The 27,788-nt window shown below is 38.8% G+C and overlaps 2 protein-coding genes across 11 annotated transcripts in view; one reads left to right on the top strand and one right to left on the bottom strand.

Annotated features, from left to right (window-relative positions):
- Positions 1-27,788, bottom strand: part of CFAP96 (cilia and flagella associated protein 96) — a 487,170-nt gene that overhangs the window by 401,450 nt on the left and 57,932 nt on the right. The gene's annotated exons all lie outside the window — the stretch shown is intronic.
- Positions 9,786-27,788, top strand: part of PDLIM3 (PDZ and LIM domain 3) — a 30,376-nt gene continuing 12,373 nt past the window's right edge. For 3 of the 4 annotated variants that reach the window (XM_005671717.4, XM_005671716.3, XM_084998338.1), the window contains exons 1-3: positions 9,827-9,998; positions 18,866-19,017; positions 20,721-20,805. In XM_005671717.4, the coding sequence (XP_005671774.1) occupies positions 9,906-9,998; positions 18,866-19,017; positions 20,721-20,805 (330 nt within the window). In that variant the 5' untranslated portion in view covers positions 9,827-9,905. 4 annotated transcript variants of the gene reach the window in all.

Below are 27,788 nucleotides of genomic sequence, written 5' to 3'. Positions count from 1 at the left end.
GTTCAATCCCTGGCCTCACTCAGTGGGTTAAGGATCCAGCGTTGCCATGAACTGCGGTGTAGGTCACCATGCAGCTTGGATCTGACGTGGCTGTAGCTGTGGTGTAGGCCAGCGGCTACAGCTCCAATTAGACCCCTACCCTGGGAACCTCCATATGCCGCAGGTGCAGCCCAAAAAAGAAAAAAAGGAAAAGAAAAGAAATTCTCAGTTCCTGACAATTCACTTATCAGTTGAATTTGAATTTCAAAACTGGACATCACAGTATAAGGATCTTAAGACTCTCTTAGACAACTCTGTGATACAGAGAGGTTTTCTAACCTGAGGGCCCTAGTGAAAGACCCATAAGAGGACATACTGTGAGGACTCCAGATGAGGGCTCCAGATGCCCTGGTTGCCACGTCTGGCCTCCCCATCACAGCTGGTTGAACAGGCAATATTAAAGCCCCCAGACAGACTAATTCCGTGCCCTCTATTTTAAACTGCTTTGCAAAATGAAATCAGACGTGCCTGCAATTCTAGGAATGCCTGCTAAGCCTCCCACCGACCTCTCAAGTCAATCATCATCTCATCCACCTTCAAAAAATATTTAGCTAAAAGGATATCTTGCTTCCAGTGAGGCTCTGTGTTATTTAAAAGTAACTTGTAAGCTGAGGGAGGTAGAGAGAGGGGCTAAATTTAACCCATGAAAGAGTGAGACAGAGAATACAGCATTTTTCTAGGACAAAGGAGGATATTTCCACAAAATAGATGAACATGCAGTACATGAATGTTAGGCCATCCTTACAGTAGTTTCTCTGTGATACCCACAGATGCAATTTTTTTCCTTTTTGTGTTGGCTTCTTTTCAATATCATGCTGCCAGGTAAATGTACAATTCATTATTTATGTTTCAGTTGAAGACTAGCATAATGTTCAAACTATTTCACTGATATTTTTAGGCAGCACGCCATCTTAAGAAATACATAATCAACTAACATTTTTCAATATCTGACACATCTCAAAATAGTTTTTAAATTATTGCACGCTTTCATTTTCAGGAAGTTTGTGATCCATGGTAAGTCAAGTTGTTAGTTGAAGAATGGAACTTAAGGAAATACAAATCAAAAGATTCAATTGCCATAATAACAAGTTTGGCTTCAACTCAATTCACATCCTCAGACCACAGCCAGGAGCCCAGCCAAGCACCTCAAGTAGGCAGGTCCTTAGGTGCAGGGAAACTAAGCGAGAACTACATAGAGAACAGCAAAAATATCCATAACTGTTGGTAGAAAATGCACCCCCCCAAGCCTATGACCTATTGAAAGTCATTCATTTTCACACCTAAAGGACTGCATGATTTCCATCTACCTCTTTCAATTTTCTAAGAAAACAGATGGCCCCAAGAACAGTGCTACCTTTCACTGCCCTGAGAACGGAAAACATGCACCAACTTGACATGCCTGGTTAACTTTCAGGCAATTGGCTCCAAGAAGATAATCACTCTGTGACTGTAGGAATTCAGAAAATCTTCAAAGAAGACTACAAACTCCAGCCGAGTATCAGGGTGGAGAGTTTATCAAAAGCATGAAAGAACTCCAGCGGCCTCGCTGACCACCTTTGGTAAACTGAATAATTACATGTGAATTATGGATCCAATCTCTTCCATGGGATTCATGTTAACTTTTTTGTGTGGTAAGAGCATTTAATATGAAATCTACCCTCTTAAATTTTGAAGCTTACAGTAAAGTATTGTTAACTACAGACACAATGTTGTACAGCCAATCTCTAGAATTCATTCATCTTACATAACTGAAAAACTATACCCATTGAACAGAAGTTCCTCATTTTCTCCTATGCTGAGGCCCCTGTTTCTGTTTCTATGAGTTTGACTAAGTGACATTATGCGGTATTTGTCCTTCTGTGACTGGCTTATTTCACTTAACATAATGTCCTCCAGATTCATCCATGTTGTCAGATACAGCAGGATTTCCTTATTTTTAAAGGTTGAATAATATTTCATTACATGTATATATCACATTTTCTTTTTTTCATTTTTTAAAGTTTCATTGAAGTATAGTTGATTTACAATATGATAATTTCTACTGTACATCAAAGTGATTTAGTTATTATACCATATTTTCTTCATCCATTCATCTGCCAGTGGGGATCTAGGTTGTTTCCATATCTTGGCTATTGTGAATAATGCTGCTGTGAACATGGAAGTACATTTATCTCTATAACATCCTGATTTCAATTATTGTGGGGTATATACCCAGAAGTGGGATTTCTGGATCTTGTGGTAATTCTGTTTAATCTTTTTGAGAAACCACTATACTCTTTTACATAGTGGCAGCACCGTTTTCCATTCCCACTAACATTGTACAAAGGTTCTAATTTCTCTACAAGTGTCCCCAGTAACTGGAATGGTGCCTAGTACAGAATAAATGTTCAACAAACATTTTTTATTAAATTATTTAATCAATGAATGGACTGATGAATTTCAGGCCAGAGAAGCATTGCTGTCAAAAACTTATACAAACACTAAGCAGCTCAGTGAGTTCTGTTAACTACAAGAAGTTTTATAGGTTGGAGGTCAGGAGTATGGGAGTTAAGACTAGCCATCTGGTTGAGGCACAGCTTCAGGGCCTTGTAGGCCAAACTAAGGAGTCTGGCATTTATCCTGGATGTGACTGGGGAGCCCCTGAGGAACTTGAAGCAGATACGGTACATGATTCCATTTATAGTTTAGAGAGGATCACCTTGGCAGCAATGTGCTGAGTGAACTGGAGGGGGTGAAACCAAGAATGAGGGAAGGAATGAGAGCTTTCTCATCATCCCAGAAAGACTCTGTAGGAGCAAGACTTGGAGTCAAGGGGTTGGAAACAAGAACTGGTTGATGTATAATGTATCCGCAAGACTCGGGCTGTGGTCATTATTCACAGTGGCTGAAGATGAGAGGGGAAGACCACACTCAGGTCTGAGCCTTGAATGACAATCACGGTGATGCACTTCACTAGAACAGATGAGAGGACGGGGAAAGAAGCTAAAGGTTTACATTTTGGACAAGTTGAGCCTGAGTTTCTCTGAGGGAAAAAAGTTAACAGACACTTCAATATATAGATCATACATCCTTTTTTTTTTAAGTAATAATGTGATATATATTCTATTGGGGGAGACAGGCTTTATTTTTTAAAAAGCCATAAGTTTTAATTAAACCACTCACTGAAGATTCCAGAACACAGGATGAGCTTGGGAATCACCAGCCTTTAAGAGGCAATTATTAAAGGGGCCTCTTGAAGGAACTAAGAAGGCACTTCCAATGATATAGATCAGAGAAAGTCCAGAAGATTCTAATTCAGGATCTAAGAGATGGACCATTTTAACAGAATGCCTAGCCCAGAGCCTTTGCTAAGTTCGGTTTTAATTTGTACCATGAGCATCCAATTCTGTCTAAAACACAGTGATTTCACTAGTCTAGGGGAGCAGCAAGTGTATGTTCTTTGCTGATGGTTTTCCTGGGCTTGGAACCTAAAATGTTCATTTCCTTCCCAGTATCACCAGAAAACTGGGGAAAACAAGACAGAAGGGTTAATTTTCCTCCACTCCAGAATGTGTCTCCCACATAAGAGGAGGCTGAGCCCATTATTCTAGAATAAGAATAATATTTTCCAAATAATATAAACATGGACTATATAAAGTCATTATTCATTAGTTATGATCTCCATTTTTCAACTTAAGTCTTAAAGAGTTAAAAAAAAATAAAACGAGAGGCCACTAAGACGACTATATATGGAACACATTTCTCTCCTGCCTAAACCGATGTGTTGAGTACAGAACACACACGTTTTATTTATTAGGACACCAGCCATAAAGCCCAGCGGTGAAGCAGGTGGAAATGCTCAGGGAGATGGCCAAGGCGTCTGTGATAGATTAAATTCTAGCATGAGTGCTTTGCTTCAAACCTTTTGACTAAACCCAAGCCAGGCATTCAGCCATCCAAATCTAGAGCTCCCTGTACATTTCCCCAGGGTTTCCACTCACTCTGTTCTCATCCAAAATGATTTTATAGTGGTGATAAACTGACTCCAAACAGAAAAGCCCCAAAACACATGGTCTCTGTTACGGAAGAATGGGTTCCGGTGTATTTCTGTTATAGCTACGCATCCTGGCCCCTCCAATTGCTTGCGAGTGTCATTTAAATTGTGAAGGTACATCTAGAGAGAATCTGAGGGCAGTTAACCCTGCCAAGTAAAACACCATTCAACTGAAGATTAGGTTTGTTTTGTTTTGTTTTTTCTGGGACACATTTAGGCAGGAATTTCTAGGATCCTGACAATAGCAGTAACAGGCTGCAATGGGTGAGATCGACTTCAAGTTCCTGAGGAGTCCTTTTCCACTGCGACTTGTGACTCTACCTTGTTCCACAGGGAAAATGAAACTCCACTGTGGACAGAGCTTCTAGCTCTTCAAAGACCTCAAACCATTGCACTAAACAGTCTGGAAAAGTTGTTAGAAGCACTTTGAAGTCAATAAACCTTAGCGAATGTGCATTAAGACGCAACGTGAAATAGTGCCATCAGGAAGTGGCAGAAAGGGGCAGATCTAGGTTTGAATCCAGCTCTGCCACTTATCAGGTATAAGACTTTGGACAGATTCCTTATCTTCTCACAGTCCCTAAATCCTAGGATGATAATATCTGTTCTGCAGGATTGTCTTAAGATTAGAAATAATTAGCATGTTAAATGCTTAGCACTATGCCTGACACACTGTAATAGCCCTTCTGGTCAAGTTCACTTTCGCAGAACAGAAACAGGTCAATAGTCCACAAGGAAAGAATCATCTTTCTCACCCTGTTAGTGGCAGGAAGAAACATGCCCTCATTTAGCTTGAAGTCCACCCAGTAAGGACGGAGATGCCCCAGGTAGCCTGTTTCAATGCGAAAACAGGTTAGAATCTCCCCTCCTCTGACCAACTCTCTCTTTCTCCCTCTCTTGCTGTCTCTCTCTCTCTCTCTCTCTCTGCAACTCTGCAATTTACAAAGGTACTAACATTAAAATGGCATCCAAAAAAAAAAAAATTAATTGGAGTTCACGTCATGGCGCAGTGGTTAACGAATCCAACTAGGAACCATGACGTTGCAGGTTCAATCCCTGGCCTTGCGCAGTAGGTTAAGCATCCGGCGTTGCCATGAGCTGTGGTGGAGGTTGCAGATGTGGCTCGGATCCTGCATTGCTGTGGCTCTGGCGTAGGCCGGCAGCGACAGCTCTGATTAGACCCCTAGCCTGGGAACCTCCATATGCCACAGGTGCATGTCTAGAAAAGACAAAAAGACAAAATAAATAAAATAAAATAAAATAAAATAAAATGGCAGCCATAAGCAGTAACAGAGGCTGATGCCTGCCAGACCCCTCTATTTGCTGCTCCGCCCACAATGCCTCAGTTCATGTCTCCAGCATACTAATGACTCCCTTGATTGTTATTAGTTAATTCAGTAAAAACAGTGGGAAAATTCAGTGACATGTCAGAGGGGAATACCAAATGAACTTGAGCTGAACCATCGCATGGTCCGAAGGAGTGTGACGACGTGGGAATGAAACAATATAGGCTCCTGCCAGCACAAAGAGCAGACACAAAGCATGGAATTCAGTGTGGCTAATTCCCCAGAAGAGATTTCACAAGGGCCTAAATCCTCCAAAGCATGAAAATCACACGGGCTCTTACCAAAGAGGAAGTCAGATACAATGCATGGAAGGGCTTGGGACACTGGCTGGCTGCCCGGGCTCTTGGCTAAGTTGGTTTGTGCAGCCAAATCAGCAAGTACATGCAGATACAGCAACAGCAAGGTGAAGTTGGGGGAGATGAAACTGTAAACAATAGGTATAACAGCAACTGTTAACGAAGGTGCCTCTTCGTCGGACTATTGCGGAAGGCAGAATTGAGAAGGTAGAATGAGCTTCCCCGATCCAGCCAGCTCCAGTCAAGAACAAAACCAGTTTCTACCTATCAATAATTTTGGACCTTCTCCTCACTTTCTTAGGGCCCATCACTGGATGGCGGTTGTCAACACAAAGAACTACAACTCCTGCTCTAGAGCAGCCTATTGTCTGGTTGGAAAGGCAAAAATAGCTCTTGTGCCAAAGTCATTCTTATAAGATTATACACCTCTCAAAATGCAGGTCCATGCCTTGTCGTTTTGTTTAAGTCCAGCACCTACCACATCACCAGGTGCTTGGTTATATTGAAGACTAGCTAAGTTCAAACTCAAGATACATTGACAAGAAATAAGAGTTGGGTAGAGAAAAAGTTTGATTTAGATACTGGTGGTCAATGGAGTCTTCCCAGAAAATGTGGAAAGAGAATGAGATGTGATAGAGAAAAAATAATAATCCAATAAGGATGAACCATACACATAAAGACATAGTATAAGAGATTATAATCCTGTGTGTTGATTTGAGTTACTTTTTCTTAATGTGCGGTCCACAGACCACACAGATTTTGGCCCCAGCAACTCAATCTAGATCTCTTGAGAGTGGAGTCTGGGAATCTGCCTCTCTTATAATAAGCCCCTAGGCTCTCTTAAGGTGCACTGGCTAAGAGATCTCAGACTTACACAAACACATACTCTTCCTCTAAAGAGGGTGGCCATGAATTCGGGTTAAGGTGATTAAAGAAAAGGATGGATTTAGTTTTACACAGGTTGAGCTGTATTTGTACCAGTAGGTGGTTAGAAAAACAGGATCAGAAGAGATAAAAGTTCAAATTCAAGAGACGAAAGTTAAAACTATATTGGAGTTCCCATATGGCTCAGCAGAAATGAACCTTACCAGTATCCATGAGGACTCGGGTTCAATCCCTGGCCTTGCTAGGGGTTAAAGGATTAAAGGATCTGGCATTGCCATTAGCTGTTTTGAAGGTCGAAGATGTGGCTCAGATTTGGCATTGCTGGGGCTTGGACTTGGCAGCTGCCGCTCCACTTTGACCCCTAGCCTGAGAACTTCCATATGCTGGGTATGGTTAAAAAACAATTAAAAAAAAAAGTTAAAAGTCTAGATCTGAGAGTTAAAATAGAAGAGATGATTGTTTTAATCAACAAATTTTTCCAGTTATATGAGAGTAGAATGAACAATTTCATTAACCTTCTTTAAAAGGAAAAAGTTGAAGGGCTTTCTAAATATGATTTGAAATAATAACCACAAAAGTAATATCTAATGGAATCATAGTTTAACTTAATCCTTTAAAGGAGGAAATATATAAAAGAAAATACATGAAAGACTCATCCAAAAAAAAAAAAAAAAAACCTTCTTAGGACAGTCCCCAAACCAAAAGCAGGAACCTCTAGGACTAGTTAGCACTGGGTCACTGCTTCTTCCCTAGAACACTGTCTCACAGTTATTCTCAACTCCACCTTGACAGTCACCTCTGAATACCTTCCTAGAGACCTCAGTAAATAGCAGGATGTAGGGAAACTACCTAGTTCACATCCCTGCTTTCCAGGCTCTCTGCAAATTCTTTTGAACTCTTCAGGTATTATACTGTATTAATTTATGTTGCATAGATACTGCTTAATCTAAATGATGCCAAAACGAACAGGTAAATGGCAGAAAATGTTAAAAAATATATAATCAATTTGTTATATAAGCCAGCTCATAAGGTAAGGTATAAACGATTGTTACACTTACACAGTACCAAGTAACTTGTCTGATTTTTTTTTTTCCTGAATTGACCTCTCGGGGGGTGTGTGTGTGTACCATGCAGACACAGCCAGTGACTGACAGAGGAAATGTGCTTTGTGATAAAAACAGCCATCCCAAATAGGCAAAAATCAACACATATATGATTATTTCCTTGATAACGTAACATAGGTGGGGCACTGGAAAATATGTGGGAACAGAAAACACCTATCCTCTGGGACTTTTATATAAGCCACCACAGTAGACAACATAGTTCCAACCCAGTTTTATAATTCACACTATCCCTGGGCTAGTCCACCTTGTTTACAGTTTCCTGAATCTCTTTTCTCTATGAGTCTTAAATGACATCCAAACAGAGCACTCTGTTAATAAAGTATGTTGCAGCTCTGCTCTCCTGGACTGATACACTATCATATCAGGCCTGAAGTCCAAGATCCTTGTTCTTGAGTTTTTAAAACATTTCGCACTTCTCCTCCCTCATCCTTACCCCTCTCTTTGGGAATCAGAGCAAACTGGTGAATAACACCAGAAGTACTTGATTACACTCTGAGGCTATGACAGGACCTTCCTCAGAATCTCCCGATCCTCAGACCTATACCAGGCAGACAATGGAGACAAACAGACCTGGGTTTGTGATCTCAACTGTGTCACTTATTAGCTGTATGATCTTATGCAAGTAACTCAACTTCTAAGAAATTACTTCCTCTACTTGATTTAAAAAAAAAAAAAAGGAATAATAACAGCAACTGATGGACTTGCCATGAGGATGAAGATGACATGGGTAATGCAATCACTAGAGGACCTGGACCATGAAGATGCTCAGTGAATACCCAACCCCTCCTTTTCCTCTAAGCAGTTTCATCCTGTCTAGACCTCTTGTGGGAGCCACACAAGACAGTCTCAACTCCTAGGTTTCTGTTATACTCATCACTCATGTGTCAAAAACATAAGTTTACAGCCTGAATTTGAGGGAAGTGACAATTACTCCAAACAAAATTAAACTATACTTTGAGTATACTGACAAATCATCTTCTCATACATACTTTCAGATGGTTTATTGGACTGAGTACCTTTGTGTGACGTTTTCACTTTAGATTTCTTTATTTTTAAAAATAAAATTTTAGGGAGTTCCCGTCGTGGCGCAGTGGTTAACAAATCCGACTAGGAACCATGAGGTTGCGGGTTCGATCCCTGCCCTTGCTCAGTGGGTTAACGATCTGGCGTTGCCATGAGCTGTGGTGTAGGTTGCAGATGCGGCTCGGATCCCGTGTTGCTGTGGCTCTGGCGTAGGCTGGCGGCTAAAGCTCCGATTTGACCCCTAGCCTGGGAACCTCCATATGCCGCGGGAAGTGGCCCAAAGAAATAGCAAAAAAAAAAAAAAAAGACAAAAAATAAAATTTTGGAAATCCTGTGGAATCAGATTGTTATGATCATTATACAACTACAGATGTGATAAATTCATGAGTAATAAAAAAATGAAAAAAAAACTAAAAAAACTAAAAATAAAAATAAAGATAAAATTTTAATGTATTTGTATTAATGTATATTACATACACCTACGAATATATCTGACCGTATTACTTAATTGCAGAAAGGCTTGCTATTTGCTGAGCACTCCTGCTGTGCCAGGCACTGTGCAGAGATGGCTCATTTAATTCTCAGATCAACCCTACCACAGATGTACCATCATTACCCCTATTTTACAGATGAGAAACTGAGGCTTAAGGACGATAAGTAATTTAACCAAGACTACACAACTAGTAAGGAAACTTTAGCACAATCAAAATTGTAAAATAACCATTTGCATTGATGATGCTTGTGGTTTTTTTAGTTGAAAACATAGAGGTTGTGGCTTAACAGCTGCGGCTTACAGTCGAATGAAGCTCACTGCTGCTCTCCAAGCAGAAGATAAACTGGAGGACAGGTGTTTCTTTAAGAGAGTAATGAGAATTGTAACCCAAAGCCTCCTCCAGCGGCCGCCCAAGAGGTCTGGGAGGCTGCGCCCGCGGCGGCCGGTGAGCGTCTGTAAACTCCGCGGGTCTGGCGCGTCTTTCTTCCAAAGTTGGAGCTCTCCTTGGTGGGAGGGGGAGGGGAGGAGGGGAGGCCGGTGACGTCACTCGGGAGCAGGGATAAAGCTCCTGGGCCGCGGTCCCGCGAGGACACTGCCCCGGGATCAGAGTGGGCTTTCCCGCCCCGGGACACTCGCTGCACCCCCGCCTGAGGAAGGCCGTGCACCATGCCCCAAAACGTGATCCTGCCGGGCCCTGCGCCCTGGGGCTTCAGACTCTCGGGGGGCATAGACTTCAACCAGCCCTTGATCATCACCAGGGTAGGTGTTTACCGATCTTTTGCTGCAGGTCGGAGACTCTGGAGTGCCGCGGGTCCCCCTGGAAAGGAGAGTGGCCAGTGAGCCACTGGGGTGCTCTAGGTGGGTCCTCAGCCTCGGGATGGGGTCACAGCCCAAGGGACGGCAGCATCTTGGCAAACTAAGGTTTGGAAGATGCAGAGCAGCTTTGAGAATTAACCAAGTCAGTTGCAATGGTCTCTGCAGCCTCTTGGACCCCAGCAACTTTCCGAGGAGAGGTGAACTGATAGCGTGGTTTCTCTGGGCTCAGAGAAGGCTAGGCTGTGAGGTGCGCTGCCTTTTTGTCCTTTACTCCCGGTCTCCTTTCAGTAACAAACCAGGTGGGGTCCAGGAAGAGAGACAGAGAACTGACAGTAGCCATGGTGGTTGGAGCAGAACAGACGCCATCTGAATGCCTTCTTTGACTGGATGAAAACTTCAGCAGGGCACAACCTGGGCCGGCCAAGTCGGAACTGCTCATATCAGCCCAGACAGGGAACATATTACTAATCCGTATTCCTGGGTTTCCAGGCATTTTGAATAAATATTTTCCAAAGCTAGAATTTGGCTTAGAAATCATCATCTATAACTCAAACTAAAAAGAAAACGTGTCAGATAGTTTTGTTTACTTGATGGAGGACCATCACTCAGCCTAAAACTCTGAAGGTCATACTTCAGTATCAAAGTCAAGCTTTCCTGACTTGATATTCTCTAAAGTATTGTCTAATTAGGAACAAAAGAAAATGGAAACTTCAGCATCTGTCCTGTCAGTAACTTTATAGTTGGTCTACCTGATTTTTTCAACATGTGTTTACTTAACAGAAAATTATTGTTTTTATTTCAGTTACCACATATAAAGCATATTGAACCTAATTTTAAAAGCAAACTTTCATAATATTTGTACCTTTACTATGCTTTATTTTCCTTCCTTACTGCTTATAATGTATTTCATAACTATAATTTATAATCTGATACATTCACATAAATTTTAAGCAAGGTGATGCCTTTTATATTCCATTGGACTTAAGAGTTTTAAGAACCAGTGTCTTTTGGGTTTCAAAACATGTTTCACACAGATGCATACCATGGACCATTTCAAGCTTTGTTTTACATTTTCAAAAACATATAAACACATCTGACATGTGTTTTCATAAAAACTTAACATACCCCCCAAAAGTTCCTAAGTAAATTAGGCAGAAAATGGTTCAGTGATCTGGGCCAAGCAATGCCTTTTATGGATTTACTAAAGAAAGCAGTTTCCATTATCTCTACCAAAAAATATTTTTAAAGTTTCTAAAGTATAGTTTTCATTTGTTTAAATTAAATAAGCTTTTGAATCCTAACAAAGGATAAATCAGATTTATATTAAATCCTAAGGAACTAATTTTGTCACAAAAGTCCTTCAGTGATTTATAAAAGAAATACCTTGCTATTACTGTGCAACATGTCAATATGATGAATCTTATGTTTGAAACGTTGAGTTGCTGACATTATCAACAGTGTTTATTTGAAAGCAGAACTTACATTTTGGAGTTGACTGCAGGAGCTATTGGTAAATACATTTGATATAATGACAGTTATTATTTGGGAAGCCAATTCTGTTTGAATTTTTAACCCATAACTAAGTTGCATCACTCATATTGACACCTAATTCAATAATCCCACACAACCATATATGATTATTTCATTTGACTATGGCTCTTCTCTTCAATTAACTTAAACTCAAGGAGAGCAGGTAAAACTAAACTGTTTTGTATTCCAAGTGTCCCCAAAGCCATTCACACAGTGGATTCTTGCTGAATAAATGAAAACATATTCACTTGCACTTTTTTGCCTTAGTGGACATATAACTGAAAATATTTCCACTGAAACTATAAGAATACTAAAAAAATCATTTGGAAAAAGACTATATATTACACAAAAATAATTATTAGTGTTGTAATGAGGTAGTAGAATAATTGTTAATTTCATAATTTTTATACTGTGTTGAAAGGCAGTGAATGAGGTTGTATATATGTTAGCATATTTTTTTTGCCTGCCATGCACTCTTCTAAACCCTTTAGTTGCACTAATTCACTTAAATTTCACAATAATCCTCTAAGAGTAGTAGTAGTAATATCCCTTTTTGCAGATGAGAAGAATGAGGTTTCAAGAGATTCATTAACCTGCCAATGACCACAAGTGGCAGGACAGAATCTGCCAGGTCCATCTGCCAAAGTTTGCATCCTAAAGCCCCCACACACATGAAAAAATCTGCTTATTGTACAGATATTTCCAAATAGGTGTTTTGTGCCATCCAACTTACCACCTGGTCCTACTGAGTCTATGTCTTCAAGATATACCACTTTACTTTTTTTCTAGCATTGTCCCTAGTCAAGATTTTATAATTTAACCCTTAGATGCTGTCTGCCTCTCCAATTCAACCTGCATGTTCACCATACATATGAAATGGTTGATTGCTCCCATCTTTCCCATTCTTAGAAATTCTTCAATGGCACCCCCAATTTATAGAAAAGAGAATGTGTGGTCTTTAGCATGGTATTCGTGCCTTTGACCCGCTATCCCAACTCAAGTTTCCAACTTCATTTCCTCCCTCTCTTCCTCCTCTCTCCTTTCTTCCTCACTCCGTAAATAGGTACTGGTGCTGATACTCTGGACCACTTATGACTCCTCTAACATGGCTTTTCTCCTGCTATCATTTTTCTCTAGAATTCTCTTCCCCAGTCACCTCATTGTCCTCTGTGCCTATGGAAACCATTCAAATACTGCCCCTCCAGCCTTCTTCCAGTGGCAATCATTGCCTGCATTTAATTACTATAGCTTTTGACCTACAACCTCTCCTTATATCGTGCCTTGTACCACAGATGTTGGGATACATCTGTTTCCAACAGGCTGCATTCCCTCCCCTCAGGGCTAGAACTGCCAAACACAGTGTCCAGTAAATCATAAATGTTATAGAATAAATATAGACACAATATGAGTGATTAATTCACCTTTGGCATAATTTTATTGTCATAATATGTGCAGATTTGTCCTCAGTAATAGTCCACAGTAAAAAAAAAGTAAGAATTGTGTTATTATTCATTGATTTGTCTGTTTTAGATAAATTCTTAAGTATGCAAGGAACTGAAATGCCAATGCCTACACTTTTTTGCTCAAAAAAGTCCCCTAAATGAGTTGTATTCCTCAAGCCAATTAAATGAATTTCTGTCTTCCTACAAGCAATACCCTCCCCTCCCTTCCTCACACTCTACAAAGGCAAACTGTTGCCAAGGTCCTCAGACCCTGATCCTCTGCGCCACCCTCTGTTGGGGGAGGGGTTTACAAGTGGAACTCTCTCCATAAGTTGAAATCACAATTAATCGGCTGTGTAAAACTTTGTATCATCAACAAACATTAGAAGTAAGGTAAATCAAACACCAGATAATCTCAAAAAAATTTTTGAACAGTTTGCTTGTGATACGATTTGCAGGAGAGTAGTTTCTAGGCAAGGGTGTGCTATACTTTGCTCAATATAAATTTAAGTTGTGGATGTTCAGCGTAGGGGAGGGAACTGTATTGCAAACACCATATACAAATGGCCTAAGAGTTACAAAGAATAAAGTTTAAGGTTCACATCTCTAAGTGAGCAACTTTTCTTTTTCTGGCAAGAAAGTTCTAAGGAGCCTCTTTCTTTCTTAAGTGTTTGGACCACCCAGGAGGTGGATTTACCATCACAGCCAAGTTACAGATGGTTTGTTTTCACAAATGGTCCAATTTGGAATAAAGCACAAGCTTCTTTTGTGTACACGATGTAAAGTTACTGTATACATCTGATGCCAGTGTGTCCCTTCCCACTCAGTTCCCCTTCCTTCTCCTCCCGCCTCTCTATACAGAGCACACCCAGGATCAAGATCACTGTAACTCAGAATGCTGTATGGACTTGGGTACATTGTTATTGTATTCTTAAGTTTTGCAGGCTTTGACACAGAAAAGTATAGTAGTTTAATATAAACTATATTGGAAATTTGGAACTTTTAGAAAGAAATGTTTATAGTTGAATGCAATCTTTTTCCAGATAGCCCTCAGTATCCTTGGGGGACTGGTTCCAGGGCCCCCCATCCCTACCCCTTTAGTCCCCCAACCCCCATTCCCCCTTCAAGGGTTCCCAAATCCCCAGAATGATCAAGTCCTTCATAAAATGGTATTTGCATATAACCTAAATATCCTCCTATGTACTTTCAATCATCTCTGGATTACTTATAGTACCATAAGATAATGTAAATGTTATGTAAATAGTTGCCAACATGTGGAAAATTCAAGTTTTGCTTTTCGGAAATTTATGGAATTTTTTTTCAAATATTTTCAAACTTCAGTTGGTTGAATCCTGGATATGGAACCTGTGAATTCAGAGGGTAACTATTTACTTAATTTTGTTCTAACAAAGACCTGTCTTCATGGAAGCACTGGTTCATCTGTTCCTAATATTTATACCTCCCACCAGTAGGTATTAAGTGCAGAATGTACTGCATGTCAAAGGCATGGTGACGGATACTTTTATAACTTAATGGGCTTCTACACCCTGAGAAGTTTCTGTATCAGTAGAAGAGACATGTAAACAAAATACCATGATACAAACTTGTTCAGGATTCCATGAAAAAAGTATGGCCAAACAGTTAGGAGGAGTGGGAGGAGAGATCACCTGCAAGGGTAGCATTGTGGGATAGTGGAAGAGCTTGAGCTGTAGTTCTACACAGACCATGAAGAATTTCAAATTTTCACAGGACGTGTGACCCTAAGCAAGTTTCCTATACCTTCCGAGCATCAGTTTTTTCATCTTAAAGTGTACTAGTACCATAGTATAAAAATATCATTATAGTTCTCAACCGAGGCTGCATATTAGACTTGTCCAGGTAACTTTTGAAAATACCCATGCCCAGGTGCTACTTACAGAGCTACTCGGTGAACAGGTATACGGTATGGCTTTAGATATGTAAATTGAAGCCAGGTGCTGGAGGGCTTTCAGTGTCCGGTGAGGCACTGGAATTTATTTGTAGGTAATGGGGAACAACTGAACACTAGGATTTCTCACCATTTAGATCCATGCCCCACAGTACAGCCCTTCAGTATATACTTGTCTTGTTCCATAACTATTTCAATCACTTTTACTCTTAACACAAATCCCATCAGGGCCATCCATATCTTGGACTTCCCTCATGTCTCCCACAGTTAATAGGACATGATAGATGCTTCACCCAAGATTTGAATAAGTTTTTTTTTTTTTTCCCAAACGGACCCAAGTAATAGGTTGCTGTGAATAATGGAAATCATCTGAGGGGCTTGTTAAACACACACATTCCCTAGTCCCTCTGCTAGCACTTCTGATTCATGATTCCAGGCATCTACAATGGGACTGGAATCTTTATGGTAAACAAAGACCCTCGGTGATTGTTCTAATCAGACAAGTTTGAAAACATGTGCTAAGTGATTGCCAACAGTACTATTTTCAATGATCTCTCAAATGCTTTTGACATTTGAGACCTTGATGAAACAGAATAATAAAAAACCTATTGAACAATTCTTTGGCTCATTTTAGCTCTCTCGTCTCCTAATTTGGGAAAACGTTAAAAATAAACTGCGAGCAATAATATAAAGTAATAAAAATAAAAAGCGAACTAATACTATAATAAAGTAACAATATTAAATCATGCAGGGAAATAATATATTCTTATGATTAAAGAGATAGTTTAACTTACTTAAAACAAGTCAAGTTAGTGGTCTTTTGCTGATCATGAGCCTCACTGAACTTGAGACCAAGGAAGTGAAGGATCACGTCCTTGTCTCCATCCCTTTCTCTACGTGTGTTTTTCTTTCTTATCAGCTCCCACCTTGGAGGTCCCAGGACCTCAGTTACCAGGTTGAATGCAAAGTCAGAAGTTGGTCCTGGCATCACTATCAACCACTAGTTTCCTATTTGATTAATGAAACCATTGGTGACATAGTGGTACAGCTGCTCCCACCTTAGTGAGAAGCCATAGGCTCCTTAGTCACTTCATCTCCTCTGAAAAAGAGAGGCAGCCTTCTTTGTTCAGCCTGTCTTAGAGTTATTGTAAGGGTCAAAGTATCAGAAAGAGCTTTGCAAATGTAATATTTTGGGTAAATGTAAGGTAGTGTTAACTTCCATATTAATGCTATTAATAAAATTTAGTAATAGTATCTAAGTTCAGCATACCAGATGTCTCTGTTTAAAATTTATATAGACAGATACACACAGAACCCTACCTTCCACTCATCCAAACCAGAGCTCAGAAATAATTTTGGTTTTTCTATACCATGATCAAGTGTTCTATATAAACCAAATTTCAGGTTTGGTTTATATATTTCAGGTTACGTTAGAAAAGCTAGGTGAGGCCTTAAATGCAAACACGCTGAGCCATGCTTTCTCATGTTTTAAACCCCCCTTCACCCCCCATAAAAGCATCCTGGTCCAGAAGTTTAAAAATAGATTGTACTGATTTTGACAAGCCAACCTAGAGAAAATTAAAAGTTTGAGGTTATTTTTATCTCTACAAGTCACATCAGGGATGGAAACTTTTGTTCTTCTAACAGTTCTTAGTCTGGGAGAATTTCTAAATGGAAAAGCAGCTATGAAATGCCTCCCCAAAGCTGTAATAATCCTCAATTGTCCTCATCCACTTTCCACCAACTGTCCCTACTGGAAAATGATCATGATTGCTACAGTGAGATGATCAGAGACATGCAGTGAGTACAATAAACATTTTTGTGATGAGAGTGAAGATCTAGGATACATGACAATTTATTTTAGCAATTTTATTCATTTAGATGAATCTTTAGATCTCAGAGCCATAAAGTTAAATCAAATCAACAAGTTAAATAAATAGACCAAAAAACATGAATTAATGACTAATCCTCAAGTTAAACATCAGGAATGATCTAGTTTATTCCTGGAGCAGCTTGAGGTTTTTCAGTCAAGTCCTACATATTATTCTGTTCTAAATAGTGGGAACTTGCAAAACACACAAGGAGAAGTTGACATCAATAGCCATAATCTTTGGGTATATAAGGACTAGTTCTTTTTATTTCACATGCTCTGAGTTAACTGTCTTTTTCATTCATTTTTTCAAGTAATTATTCATTATTTCCAAACACTGAGTACGCACCATGAAGCATTAGGAGTATACACGTATTACAGATATTCTCTAGAACTTCCAGTTGGGAAGACAGACAATACACAAGTAAGTAAACAAACGTACAGATTGTCTTCATAAAGGAAAAGAACAGTGTGTAACAGTGGAGAATGATGGGAGAGGGCTGCAGAAGCTATGTCAGACATGTGGGGCAGTCTCTCTGAGAGCATGACATTTAATTCTAGACCTAAAGGATGAGAAAGAGCAACCAGGTAAAGAGTGGGGGGAGCATTTCAGGCACAAGTAATAGGGTCTGCAAAGCCCAGAAGTGGATGCAAGCTTAGCCTCTTTGAGGAACTGTAAGGAAACTGAACAAGCCTTGGAGCCTTGGATGAGAGGGAGCAGGGAGTGGTGTGAGATGACATTAGAGAAGCAGGCAGAGTAAAACCAGATAGGAACTATTGGGCAGCTGTAAATAGTTGAGGTTTACCCAGAAAAATTGGGAGCAGGTAGAGCAATTGAAAGAATCACTGCCTTTAACTGTATACTTGACATTTATTGAAGTAATTTGAAATATCTGAAATAATACTTACAGATTTGCTATTTTCTAAACATTTAACAACCGTATTTTCCCCATATCATTCCCCGTGCCCTTCCCCCACAAAAAAGAAAACCATATGGTTTCTTATAGACAGCACAAAATTAGACCTTGCTCTTTGTTTTTTTAAATCTAGTCTGACATTCTCTGCTAAAAACACAGGCTGTGATGTGTTTTTAGGCCATTTATGTATAATGTAATGACTGGTACGGTTTAGTTAAAAGATATCATCTTGTTAGTTGTTTTATTTTATTTTATTGTCTTTTTGCCATTTTCTTGGGCCGCTCCCTCGGCATATGGAGGCTAGGGGTCTAATTGGAGCTGTAGCCGCCAGCCAATGCCACAGCCACAGCAATGCAGGATCCAAGTCGCATCTGCAGCCTACACCACAGCTCATGGCAACAGCAGATGCTTAACCCACTGAGCAACGCCAGGGATCAAACCCACAACATCATGGTTCCTAGTCAGATTCATTAACCACTGAGCCATGACAGGAACTCCTTGTTAGTTGTTTTATATTTGTTCCATCTATTCTTCAGTTATGGAGAAGAGACTGCATAGATACAAACTTTCCTTGTGCCTGAGGTTCCCTGGGGTTCCAGACTTTCAGCGCTTATCTCATACTCAGCCTTTAGCAATGTGTTCATAGTTTAAGCTGAATTCTTAACAGTAGTATAGTGGCCCCATATTCCTCTATGCTCTGATACAGGTGAGCCCATGCTTATATCTTGTCTTTCCTTGGAGGTTCCTCTCATTTCTTAGATCCCAAGCCAGTTGGTTGCCCTGCAACTTCAGCTCTCTGAAGAGTCCACAATAAGTTATAATTTTGCATATTATCTGGCTTCTTCTTTTTAATACAAGAGTGACTATCTTTCCAGATTTCTACATTCTAGGAGCATTACAGGAATGCTAAATCAGTTTCAGTTCAAATATTAAAACTCCCCAAAGGTGGTATATTCCCAATGGAGAATTCTGGGCAACAACAACAAAAAACCCTATAAAAATCAAATTAGTTTGTTTAAAGCAAAGAAAATGATTCAAACAGAGAGTTGCAGAAGATGTTTTAAAAGAGAACAAGACAAGATAATGTAGGATGTTGTTTTAAAAAATGTGATGATTTCTTCCAGATCACTCCAGGAAGCAAGGCAGCAGCTGCCAACCTGTGTCCTGGAGATGTCATCCTGGCCATTGATGGCTACGGGACGGAGTCCATGACTCATGCTGATGCACAGGACAGGATTAAAGCAGCAGCACACCAGCTGTGTCTCAAAATTGACAGGTACTCTTTCATTAATGGTGCTAAAATTTTATCTGTTTTGCAGAAGAACCTGAACCAGAACCATAAATGATCCCATCTTCCCAGTGAGGCGGTCAATCACAAGTTCCAGAATTTTGACTGGCTTTTTATCAGCCACTCTGGTCTGTTGTTCACTAAGCCCAGTCAATCTAGTAGCTGTTAAAAAAATGATTTCTAAAGAGAAGTCTCTGGAAAGTCAAAATAATGAAAGTAGCTGGAAGAATTTTTTCCTAACCCAGTTAGTTATCTATGAAAATAGAACCACTAAAGGTATTGGCCTCATAAGCACTGAGCAGCATGTCTAGTTATACTGCTATTCTAAACATGGCAGAGAATGGAATGGAATTTAGAGATGCTCCTAAAAGAATCCCATGCTCATCAAAATGTGACCATGTTAAAAACTGGTTAACATCCTGTATGCCATTGGCTCTTATGTAGTGAATTCAGCCCAGAAGAATCTTACAAGGCATAAGAATGCATGTCCATATGAGTTGTTAGTCAATGAGACATTTCTGACCAAAAACAATATTAGGACATTGAACTTGATCTATTGCCATTTCCGTGATCTGAAATGGAATTGTGAAAATAGTGATTGTTATAGTGGTTGTTAAGGTGTGTGTTTACCCGGCTGCTGTAGTATTCACTGTTTTCCTGCCATGGTACAGAAGGCACAATCAATCAGCTAATCATGGGGTGAAATTGACTCTTTCCCTATCTATGTCTAACCTGTGTTCCTGCCAAGCACATAGTTTCTTAGGAGCCACATGCTCCCAAGGAGGTACATGAGAAGGGTTGAACAAGCATATCTCCTTGATGCCAACAAATCCACCTGTCAAATCACTCACTGCCTCCTGTGGTGCCCTGGATAGGACAGGAAGGAAGTTGAGGAGACCTAGGGTTGCCCTCTGGTCATCTGCAGGGTGTGCCTCAAGAACCTTCCTCTCCTGTACTGCTTCGCACATGCACTGGAGACCTACTTTCTCCAGAAACTGTACAACGTCCTTGCCTTAGTCAGTTCAGGTTGCTATAACTGAATACTATAGACTGGGTGGCTTAAACAAAAAGCATTTATTTCTCACAGTTATAGAGGCTGGAAATCCAAGGTCAAGGTGCCAGTGTCGTTGAGAGCCCTGTTCCTGGCCCTGTCCTTACAGAGTCCTTCCTGGTGTGTGCATAGAGAGAGTGAGAAAGAGAAAGAGTGAGGGGGAAAGAGAGAGAGAGAATCTCACACCTCTTGTTTTCCTAAGGGCATAATCCCACTATGAGGGCCCTACACTCATGAGCTAATCTAATCCTAAGTACCTCCCAAAGACCCCACCTCCAAATGTCATCACACAGGGGATCAGGATGTCAACATAGCAATTTGGGTGACAGAACACTGTAAACCAGCTATAATGGAAAAAATAAAAATCATTAAAAAAAAAAAACTGGGTGGCAGGAGGAGGACACAAACATTCAGTCCATAGAAATGCTCAAGGCAATCTTGATCTATTCAAGTCTTCTCCAAAGTACACTAAAAACGTAATACTGATTCAATAAGAGAGTGCAGGATAATGAGCAAGGAATATTGCTTCTGCTTAAATTGTGAGGGGTTGATAGTATTTTCACAAATTTAGGAAATTAAAGTATACTAACACTAGAGAACCATTCGAATTTAGGGTTTACAAACTTTATTTTATTTACAGGGCGGAAACTCGCTTATGGTCTCCACAGGTAACTGAAGATGGGAAGGCTCATCCTTTCAAAATCAACTTAGAATCAGAACCACAGGTATGAATTTTGGAGTAAGTGAAGTTCACATTATGTTTCCTTTTAAATTAAGTAGATGCCTTCCAAGAGATAAAAGTGGCAAATATAAAAAGTTGGAATAAGCCACCTGATAAAGCAGTGGTCTTTATTCTCTGAGATGAATTCATATTATCCATACCTTCTTATATCAGAAAAAAAAGAGCAATATGCCTAGGCAAATATCTTGTTAAAAGACAAATATGTTCTCATCAGGAAAAAGTTGGCTCTATCTATGTATGGTCCACTTATTTTTTCATTTTTTATGATGGATGTCTGCCAAATGACCATGAAGTAATCCAAGAATTTAATATATTAACACAAAGCAAAACAAAAATAGGGTCAACCATTGAAACAGATGTCTCTAATCTAATAGTTATTGTGAACTTCAATTCCTCAAGGTCTTCACCCAGCTCTTATGTTACATCCTTCTTTAATTATCAGTTCTGGCATTCTATGGTTAAGTTTACAATAGGAAAAAGAGTTTTGCATTATGTAATCATGACTGTGCAACTGAATTACAAAAGATTACAAAATTACAAAAAATCCTCACGGATTTTTCCTTGAGGGAGCTCTATCTAATGAGCTAAATTAATTCAATAACCTGATGCTTATCTGACTATGTCTACTTTCCAAAGCTCCAAAAAAACTGAAATTAAACCAATCCTCTGTTGTGCTGTATGGAAAATCTAACCAAGAAAAGGAGTTTAGAAACTCTACTTGGTCAGAAGCTCCCCAAGTTTAGAGAGACAGCGATATGTAAATTGAATATACCTTTTCAAATAAATATCCTTACTAAACTGATTATATAGTCCTAAAAATAATGGTTTTTCTATATATATTTAAAGAAAACAAACTGAAAACATTCATAATTTATGCTTTGGCAAGGTTTCCCCTTTCAGGATCATCAACTCCTGAATTTGTCCAAGTTTTCCACTTGTCTCCATAAGCCTCCATTCATTTTCTTCTTGGTAAAATATATAGAATACATTTATACATGTGTCTCATAGGGTTTCTGAAGACTTCAAATAATGTAGAAAAGGACTTGGCACATTGAATTGCTCAGAGAGATACTCAATTAAATGGGTGCTCATTATTATTAGGTATGGCATCCCCTCCAACCAGGCTGTAATCAGAAGGCTTCCTGGCCTTTCTTAACAGTGAGAAAGGAGGCTGCCTATGTGACAGAGCTTCCCGGAAACCAGAAATGTCTTCCTCATTACTATCCAAGGGTCATTATAAGTCGGATTAAAATTTTATATTTCAGTTTAAATACAACCCTCCCCACCACCAGAGAAGAAACATCCTAAGTAGTTTAACTTTTAAAGGGAATGCGTTATCAGACTCTTGTCCTAGATTTTTGATTGGAGGGAAGGAAGAGGCTAAACATCACAAAGAGCAAAAGAAGGAAAGAACAGACCCCAAAGGGAGTGAACAGGATACGGAATATTTATGAAGGCAGAACCAGTGTGTCTGTTGTCCTCACTCTGAATCTCCCAGGCATAGCACAGAACAGATGCTCACTAAATAGCTGATGAATGAATGAAAGGAACTGGAGGCCCTAAAGATAAACTTGATTCTATCATTGCAATCCTGGGAACCAGACTGGTGTTCTGGCACCTCCCTCAGGGCTGCATGCACAGCAAAGTTGAGGGGGATATTTAGGTCAGGTAAGAGTTCTACTCTTCAGGGTAGGTGAGTAAAAGATAAAAGTGGATGAAACAGGTGATCATTATGGTGAGAAAGGAGCTACATGCTGACAGTGGCTTACCAGCATCCCAAGTGGGTAGATGAATAACAACCCTAATCAGCGTCTTCTCTGATAGAAGAAACAGTTGGAAAAAATAATAAGGACAAAGTTCTCCAGGCAGAGCTGTCACCTGTAGACAGCCCTTTGTAATAATGCTCAAGCCCACTTGCTTCCTCTAACCCTCGTTAACTCATCACTTAGAGGCAACACATGAGAAAAAGAAATCTTTTCTTTAAAAAACAAAAATGGGAAAAACTCACATCCAGGCATGTGTTGACTGCCCCCCCCAATCTCTTATTATCATTAGTGCAAATTGGATAGAATTCTGAATTTCCTTCTTCCATATAGAGTACACATCCAAAATTGTACTGCACCCTTCTGCACATTTCCATTCGAAATTTCTCCTAATTTTTTAAAAAAAATTTTTCCCCACTGTACAGCCTGGGGACCCAATTACACATACATGTACACATAATTTTTTCTCCCATTGTCGTACTGCGATGTAAGTAACTAGACATAGTTCTCAGTGCTACACAGCAGGATCTCATTGTTAATCCACTCCAAGAGCAATAGTTTGCATCCATTAACCCCAAGCTTCCAATCCCTCCCACTCCCTCCCCCTCCCCCCAGGGCAACCACAAGTCTATTCTAATTTTTTAAAACCGATTTCAACGACATGGGATGCTAAGATATGGAACCAACTACACATATTTGACCAAAGAACCAAACCCCCAGTGATCCCTGATCATGTTGCAGCACCCATTCTGGCATGTGGGTGACTCAGCAAATGCGTATTTGATTAAGCACAGGGTGAGCTTCGAGCATGATGGGAACCTGTGCTTTGCTAATACCGCTCCCAAACTGGAGTTTCAAGGTAGTTGTCTGAGCTTTTCTCTAGAAGAAGCCCCTTTTATAGATCTCTAAGTATCAGTGTATGACTATGGTTATTCCAAGAATTAATTTGAAAAGATAATCCAAATTTTAAATATTCTGGCCTCTTGTCAATCATTTATTAGTGTGTGTGTCCTCCATTCTGGGGTTAAGACAATATATGGATATTTATGATACTACAATTGGGGAAAAGATAAAGAATGAGAAAGGTTTTTTTTTAAAGGTCAAGAACAGGTTAAGGGCTACAGAAATCAGTCAGATGGAGCCTTTGAACATTCCATTAGTTTGAGTCATGACTAATTTCTTACTTGCACCCTCTCCAAGAGGCCAGTGTTTGAAGGGCTCAGAGATAAGAAACATTTCAGTTCTTCCCCTAAAGGACCAAATATTCATACTTATGAATTCTCAGGCCAGATTTCTGCAAGACTAGTTCATATAACTTGGCACTTCAGGACAGACATTCCCTATAAAACATAGCTTAACCTCTCCTATTGAAAAATCCTATAGCACAAAGTAGAACAAAATGCAGTGATAAATATCAAACAGAGAATTTAAGACCTTTAGGCTAAGACTGGAGAAAGACTAAACTGTAATTCTTTGTATTCCTTTTATTTAAGGAATACAAAGCTATGCAAAGAGGTGTCTTGCAAAGAAATATCTTTTCTTTCCCCAAATGAAAACTCTACAAATAAAGCAATCCCTTCTGGACAATCCAGGTGTGTCAGTCTGAAAAACGAATGCCATTAAATCTTTAAAATGCTATCGTAGATGAATAGTAAAATGCCATTGAGTGATAAAATATTTGAGTTCTCATTTCTCAACCCAAGTTAAACTTCTGTTGTAGGTTATGTGACCTTTGCTATCGAACTAAAATACAGTTTTTTATTTTAAAAGCAATATATATTCATTGGGAAAAAACATTATATTCTACCATCCAAGCTCAGCCACAAATAACAAAATGTTAGTGTATTTATCTCTAGGTTTTTTTATTCCCCTAGAAATAGGTTCAGGCTTTGGGGACTTTTTTCTTACACAATTATAGTGATAAATGATTTTGATTTAAAAAATTTAATATTTTCTTTTTTATGTATTATTAAATAGCTAAATTTTAGTTTTATGAATTTAGACTTGAATCTTAGGCTGAAAAGAAACCTTAAATGTTGTTTAGATCAGTCCCCTGCCATTCACTAAATCCCTTCTATACAATCCTGAACATGGCCTATGAGCAGATGGGTACATTTTTCTATATGAAGCATTGCTTTAAACTAAAGGTATGTGTTAAGAGTTCTTGGTCCTTCTTCAAAGCTTACATTTTCCAATAAAACATTACCCTCATCTTTGTTTAATATTAGCTGAACAATTCAAAATTATAATGTATTTGCCACAGGACAGGAAAGGTGCTTTTCAGAAATAAAAATGCTGTTGTCTAAATGAGAAAATAGCTGTTTCCATCTTCATATAAAAGATTGCATTCTTTCAATAAAGATTTGATAATAAAGACATTTCAGGCAAAGTCAAGTGGGTATGGGTTGAAGTTGTATTTTCATAAAATAACTTTATGCTACAATGATTTTACACAAAACAAATTTTCAGAAAATTTCCCAAACTCTGCCCCAATGAGATATGAGGAAACCTTGAAACAGATCACTGAAGAAAAAATAATTATAAGAATGACTATTTTTCACTTTAGGGCTGAGCATGAGAAGGGGGGGTGAGGATTTCTCATAAATCCCAAACACAATAAAATATAATCATTTACTCAAGGTGGTTTGATCAAATATATGATCACTTGATATAGTTTGTTTCCCTCATTTTGCCACCATTTTTTCTTATAAACAAATAGATCTGTATATTATCACACATGCATCAAACATGTTGTTTCTGTTAGGGTTGGTTGCCTCAGTGCTCAGAATGAATCTTTGTCCAGGAAGCTGAAAGGTGAACTGTCTTTGAATGGTGTCGTTGCTGAGGTAATTTCAAGGACTTGGGAGACTGTTGTCAAGAATTTCATTCTCCCAGAGTCAGTGGATCCCTGTCAAGTTACTTAGCTTTTACTCAAAATATTATTCCTTAATATGAGCTCCTAACACTTAAAAATGATCTTTAAAAATCTAATTAATTGCAATGATCACTTATTGAATTCCTAAGAGAAGGGATGATTTGGATGCTTTTGTCTGGATAGAATAAACACAAGAGCTGGACTATATTAACTGCTATATAAATTTGTTGCTGGTATTTTCCATTACTAATGATTTTCCAGGAAAAAAATAAAAAGGAATAAAAGTGGGATAGCGAACTTCTAATTTGTTTTGTCTTTTGATTCTGTTTGCCCATCAACAATGATGTAAGACTAGGATAGACCCTTCTCTCTCAGTGCCATATTTACATTTTTGTTTACCTTTAGTTTATACACTTCATTGCGCTTTTTTTTTTTGGAATGACTCCAGCAGCCTGTAAACTAATGCTTTGCGAAGCCTGAATACAAATGTTTGAAGCCTCTATTAGAAACACTTCCTTTTATGATCTGAGTAAAAAAAAAAAAAAAAAAAAAAAAGAGGGTTTTATTGTTTTAACAAAGTACACTTTTGTGACCTTCGCAATACAAAACTAAAACTGAAAATGGTGAAGAAAAAGCTTGGAGCTGATTAACTTATGTGCTGCTTTTTGGAAGTAATACTAGCGATTATTATTGCACAAATACTTTCAGGGAAGATGCCTCGCTTACAGGACCATCCGTGTTTATTTATCATTTTAAGACTAAGAAGAAATAAGGACAGAGATTTTTCTCCCATAAAGCCATCACACAGATAACTTTTGTAAATTCAATTCTATATACCAAGATCTTTAAGGCATATCACACTTATCTTTTTTAAAAAAGCTAAATTACACAAAGCTTGAGTGTTTCAGTACTGCCTGAGTCACTCTTTTAATTAACCTGAGAGATTTATAATCCACCAAAAGTAAATTAAGCAATTAGCCTTCTGTCTCCTTTCACATCCAAAGTAACAAAAGCTTGAATCATGGCCATTGTCATTACTTACAATTATTTCCCATTCACTTTTTTCATGCCATAATAATGGCTCATCATAATGGTTAATCATAAATCGGCCAATCCAAATTCATTTTTAAATCTTCCAAAACAATCAGATTATACTGCTATATAAATGTTTTACTACCCACATTTTCACATGTTCTGGGATTCAGCATTTTTGTAAAGCCATGTTTTGCAATCATTCTGCTATTATCACCAATAATACTGTCACCCAACTAAGTCCTAGGCAGTGAGCCATTATTCTGGAGATTAAAAAACTGAGTCAAGGAGACATTAATCAATTCAATCATACTATAGAATCATTGGCTGTTGTACTCAATTCAGATCTTCTTTTCAAGTTCAGGAGGCTATTAAAATATGTTGCCCAAGGTTGACAAGAGAGAAAAGCTCCTCTTTCCCACATTACAAGTGTTCAGGTAGCATGAGATGTGGGGCAGCTGGAGTCAAAGATTCAGTAGGGCTAGTATTTAAAGCTGAACCCCATTTGCTTTGTCCTATTTTTTAAGTGGGCTTTGCCAATAGGCCCAGAAAGGAGAATAGGCAGTATGTATGACAATTGCGTGCTCAGGAGAACTAATATGAAACATCCTGCAGCTTCCTAAAGGAAGGTGTTGTGGAACTCTGGTTCCACCCCTAAAAAAGGAATACAATTTCTTTTCTAAAAATCACCATCCCACAACTTACTCATCTATAATGATAAGAAGATTTAAAAATGTGTCATTAAAAAATGACACAAACAAGAATATTACAAGATCTTTTTTAAAAAATAAGAATGGTCTCCATTAACAGTTCAAATAGTCATAAATATTTGCACTATTTGAGATCCCCAGGAAACACTGGTGGCACGGGCACAGAAGTAAAGGAAGTGGATGTGAATGTGAGTGAAAATATGATAAAGATATATCTTACAAATTCTGCCAAATGAAAAGATTTGGAAAAAGAATCAGCTCATGTGTATTTTTAGCACTCCCTTTTGGTTTTCTTCTATTGCTTAGAAAAAAAATCAATGCCTCTACAAAACTACAAATCTGTATAGAAACTGGAAAACTTGACTCCTACATTAAAAGATAATAATACAGAGTTTCTGATCATTCAGACATGTTTCAAACTCAGAGTTTAGAACTGAAGTTTGCTCCTTTTCTCCAAGCAATAAAGTGAAAATCCTTCTGTGAATCATATACATTAGCCATCTCTGAATTCTGACTTGAGTCTTTCTAGGACTAAAATAAGCATGAACAGACAATATTAAATCATCACAAAAAAAAGGGAGGGCTG

The sequence above is a fragment of the Sus scrofa genome, chromosome 15, assembly GCF_054392235.1.
Source record: "Sus scrofa isolate SSC_HxYL_T2T_F1_AM1 chromosome 15, Sscrofa_HxYL_maternal_Yorkshire_Landrace_v2.0, whole genome shotgun sequence".
Lineage (NCBI taxonomy): Eukaryota > Metazoa > Chordata > Mammalia > Artiodactyla > Suidae > Sus > Sus scrofa.
Note: the sequence above shows the minus strand (reverse complement) of the source record. Positions and strands in the feature narration are given on the sequence as shown.